The 3869-nt window shown below is 54.1% G+C and overlaps 1 protein-coding gene across 1 annotated transcript; it reads left to right on the top strand.

Moving 5' to 3' along the window:
• Nucleotides 1-799: 799 nt before the first annotated feature.
• Nucleotides 800-3159, top strand: LOC130128941 (cbp/p300-interacting transactivator 3-like). The gene is made up of 2 exons (XM_056298719.1): nt 800-1011; nt 2037-3159. The coding sequence occupies exon 2, from the start codon at nt 2052-2054 to the stop codon at nt 2784-2786; it is 735 nt and encodes a 244-aa protein (XP_056154694.1). The 5' UTR covers nt 800-1011; nt 2037-2051; the 3' UTR covers nt 2787-3159.
• The last annotated feature ends 710 nt before the right edge of the window (nt 3160-3869 follow it).

The raw sequence follows: 3869 nt of genomic DNA, 5'->3' as shown, positions 1-3869 counted from the left end.
GGTCGCGGATGTGGAGCTGGCTGGGTTGTTCTGCCATACGGCCCATGCTGCACCAGGCCTGATTTCACGTCGTCAGCACGTGCTTCACACACCAGCGCGTCTGTCTTATTTCCACGTGCAAAGCATTGTTCAGCTCTTCCTCGGTTAACAATGGAAAACAGTATAGTGTTTTTTTTTATCATTTTACTTTTAATTTTTATTATTTTATTATAACATAGTATAATAATTTCATATTTACTATTTTATTATTATTTATTATGTTATTATAATTAGTGTGTGTGTTGACACTACATATGTATGTATGGATAGATAGACAGATAGATAGATAGATAGATAGATAGATAGATAGATAGATAGATAGATAGATAGATAGATAGATAGATAGATAGATAGATAGATAGATAGATAGATAGGCAGATCGATAGATCGATAGATAGTCTGTGCAAATAGACAAGATCGATAACTGAGGTTGCTGTATGAAACCCTTCCGTCTCTCGTGTTGCCTCTACAAATAACAGTAATCCCAAACGTTCGATTCGCGGTGAATTTCACCAGTTCGGGACGATCGAGGCGACGCGAGCGTTCCTTGGGCTGCTGGGCGTCCGGGACGTGCTCAAGTAGGGGGGCTCGCTGGATGTGTCGAAACAGCCAGCTGAATTTTCTTTGCACGGTGATTAAGGGGAGGACCAATCGCAACAAAGGATACGGGGAGGACGGGAGCTCCACCTCTCCCTATCCGCGCCGCTCGCTCTCTACATGTATATAATCCCGGAGTTGACCCAGAAAACGAACTCCCGGGACTCACAAAGCGCAGCTCGCCGCGGCGGAGAGCTGCACACACACACGCACACACACGCACACAGCCGCCGGACCGACCGACCGACCGCGTGTGTTGACGGAGCGTCAGCTGCGAAGAGCCGAGCGAAGGAAGAGCCGAGCGAAGAGCCGAGCGAAGCGCACAAACAAACGGAGACACTCCGCTCAACTTCTCCGCGGACGGACGCTTATTCGGTAGGTCCTCTCGTCGGGCAGGCGCTCAGTGTGGGGCAGCCCGGCAGCGCTGCTGGGCAGCGGGCACCGTGTGTGTGTGGGGGGGTGGGGGGGTCTCCTTCTCTTTTCATTATTTAGCTTTTACGTTGACGGCTCAGCTCGGCAGGACTCGCCGTTTCCCTCGGCCCGCCTGACCGCGGGGCTGCAGCCGCTCCTGCAGCGGCGCGGCCACGACGCGTCCTCCGCCTCCACGCTGCGCGGCTCCAACGCCGCCTCCGTTGACCCCGTTCTGGAGGGCTCGATTAGGGTCTGGCAGCCCGGCCGAGGCGGCCGAGGCGGCGTAGAAGCGGCCGCGCGCTGGAGGTGGCTCGGCCGCTAAACGCCCGGGGGGGGGGGGGCACGCGAGTTCATCTGTAGGGGAAGGAGACGAAAGAAAGAAGCCCCCGCCACCCACCCCCCCCCACACACACACCCCAAATTCTTTGTTTTCAGGCAGGGGAGACGCGGCCAGCCGCGGAGACGCTGGCTGCTGGTTTCAGATGGGGTGGTGTGCCCGCGCGACGGGTCCGTTCGCAGCGGTTTAGAAACCAGAACCAACGGTTCTGCGGCCCAGCTGGCGTGGCAGAACCGGTCGTTATTTCCAACTCGCAGGGGGGCAAGTTGAAGGCAGGAAGAGTGTGAAGGACATATGTATTATTGTGTGTGTGTGTGTGTGTGTGTGTGTGTGTGGTGTTTGCCTGTGTGAATGAGGAGGCAGCGCGGTAACGACGAGTCTCCCTTCCTCCTCCCGGATTGAGATTCGAAAAGCGCTCCTCTGCGTCCTTCTGGCGACATGGCCGCCTCCCTCCTGCAACTCGGTTGTCTCCTTTTATTCTGATGGGTTTTATGTGCGGACACCTGATGGGGCTATTCATCTGACACAAGGCATTTGGGGTGGGGGTGGGGGTGGGGGGGGGCTCGTTTGAGTAGAGAACGAGATCGACGTGGTGAGGGTACGGTTTGATTGTGACTGTGTACTAACGCCAACGTGTTTCTGCCGTATGCAGGGTGCTCTGGTAGCCATGGCCGAACATATGATGATGTCCATGAGCCACGGTTCAGCTGGTGGGAGCCTCCATGGTTTCAGGATGGGGATGAACACGCCTCCCCAACACAACGGCCAGCCTGGTCTGCGCAGCCTGTCCAATGGCCAGGTCATGTATGGCCGCACACCCCAGAACAGCATGGAGGCAGCCATGAGACAAAGAGCGGCCATGGTGGGGCCTGGAGGGATGGCCGGCCAGGTGAATGGATCTCCCATGGCCGGCCACCACCACCATCACCAGATGATGTCTGGGAACATGATGTATAACGGTCAGAGCCAGCAGCACCACCACCACATGCACCCCCAGCAGCAGCAGCAGCAACAGCAGCAGCAGCAGCAGACGGGACACCCCCAGCAGTACCTTCCTGGGAACATCCCTTCCCAGCAGCTCATGGCCAGTATGCATCTGCAGAAACTCAACACCCAGTATCACGGACATCCGCTCGGGCCCGGCAATGGCCACCACCTGCCCAACGGTGGACAGTACCGCATGAGCCCAGCCCAGCTGTCGGGTATGCAGCACATGGGCGCTCCGCTGAGTTTAAATGGCATGGACATGGACCTGATCGACGAGGAGGTGCTGACATCGCTAGTGCTGGAGTTGGGTCTTGACCGTGTTCAGGAGCTGCCCGAGCTCTTCCTAGGACAGAACGAGTTTGACTTCATCTCGGACTTTGTGTGCAAACAGCAGCCGAGCACGGTCAGCTGTTGAGCGGTGGAGTGTCCACGAGAGGGACGGTACCGGGTTAGCTTCGGGGTGTCCTGACCGGGCACCCCCAAAGAATGACTCAACAGCTAAGAGCAGCACAGCGAGAGGAGACAATCTTTGTTCTGTGTGGGTGTTTCTGTGTCTGTGTATGTGACCGTGTCTAGCGGGCCTGCAATATGGGCCTGCCCGTGAGTCCTTTGAAGAATTGTAATGAAAGGAAAAAGAGCACCAGATGTCTTTGTTGAGCTGGTTTTAATAAGATCTGTGGTGTTTGACGAGATTGGGACATTCTGATGCGGTGATCCCGTCTGTACCCATCTGACATCCAGCACCTGTGCCTGCAGTGTCACGGCTTTGGGGTGATTGTAAACCTGCTGAGATAGAACATGGGGGGTGGGGTGGGGGGTGGGTGGGGGACTATTTGGGTCTGTGAGGTTCCACAACATCTAGAAATCAATTTTATCTGTGATGACATTTTACCAACGGTAGCAGAGATTCCACAAACTTGAGTTCATAAACGGCCACCGTCTGAATTTGTCAATGAAAGGATCCGAGTCGGGACAATTACTGACGAGTTCCCCCCGAGTGAACTTTGTCCGTCGGAGGCTGGCTCTTCTGAACTCTTCGAGAAATGTTATAATAACTTTGGAAAGGCACATTTTCTTGAGGGGAAAGGACAGAGGGGCTTGCAGCATTCCATGGGTAGTAGGTGTGTATGAGATTGGTCGTATACGGTACATGGATTATAACGTGACCACTGTCGGTTTTGTGACCCCCCCAGATGAGAAATTTGCTCCATCTTGGAAAATTTTAAGACTTGCGTCAATGCACATTTAACCGTGTGTGCTTCCTAACGCCGAATTAACCGAATCGTGGGCAACAGTAACACATTTCTTAGCATTCCTCTGCAAGGGTGTTCTCTAAACGGTGCGTTTATCTGCAAGAACATGGCTCTGAAATCCACGGTTGAAAGACATTTCAGAGGCTCGCTGCGAGCAGGGCCTTATTGGTCCTTATGGCAGTAGCGTGGGGGAGGGAGAACCCTGTAGTAGTATCTTTAAAGAACAACAAACTGTGGCCTATGTA

Source organism: Lampris incognitus, chromosome 18 (assembly GCF_029633865.1).
Source record: "Lampris incognitus isolate fLamInc1 chromosome 18, fLamInc1.hap2, whole genome shotgun sequence".
Lineage (NCBI taxonomy): Eukaryota > Metazoa > Chordata > Actinopteri > Lampriformes > Lampridae > Lampris > Lampris incognitus.
Note: the sequence above shows the minus strand (reverse complement) of the source record. Positions and strands in the feature narration are given on the sequence as shown.

Bases quoted from the DNA above. Each gene is read 5' to 3' on its own strand.
- LOC130128941 (XM_056298719.1), top strand. From the start codon at position 2,052: ATGGCCGAACATATGATGATGTCCATGAGCCACGGTTCAGCTGGTGGG.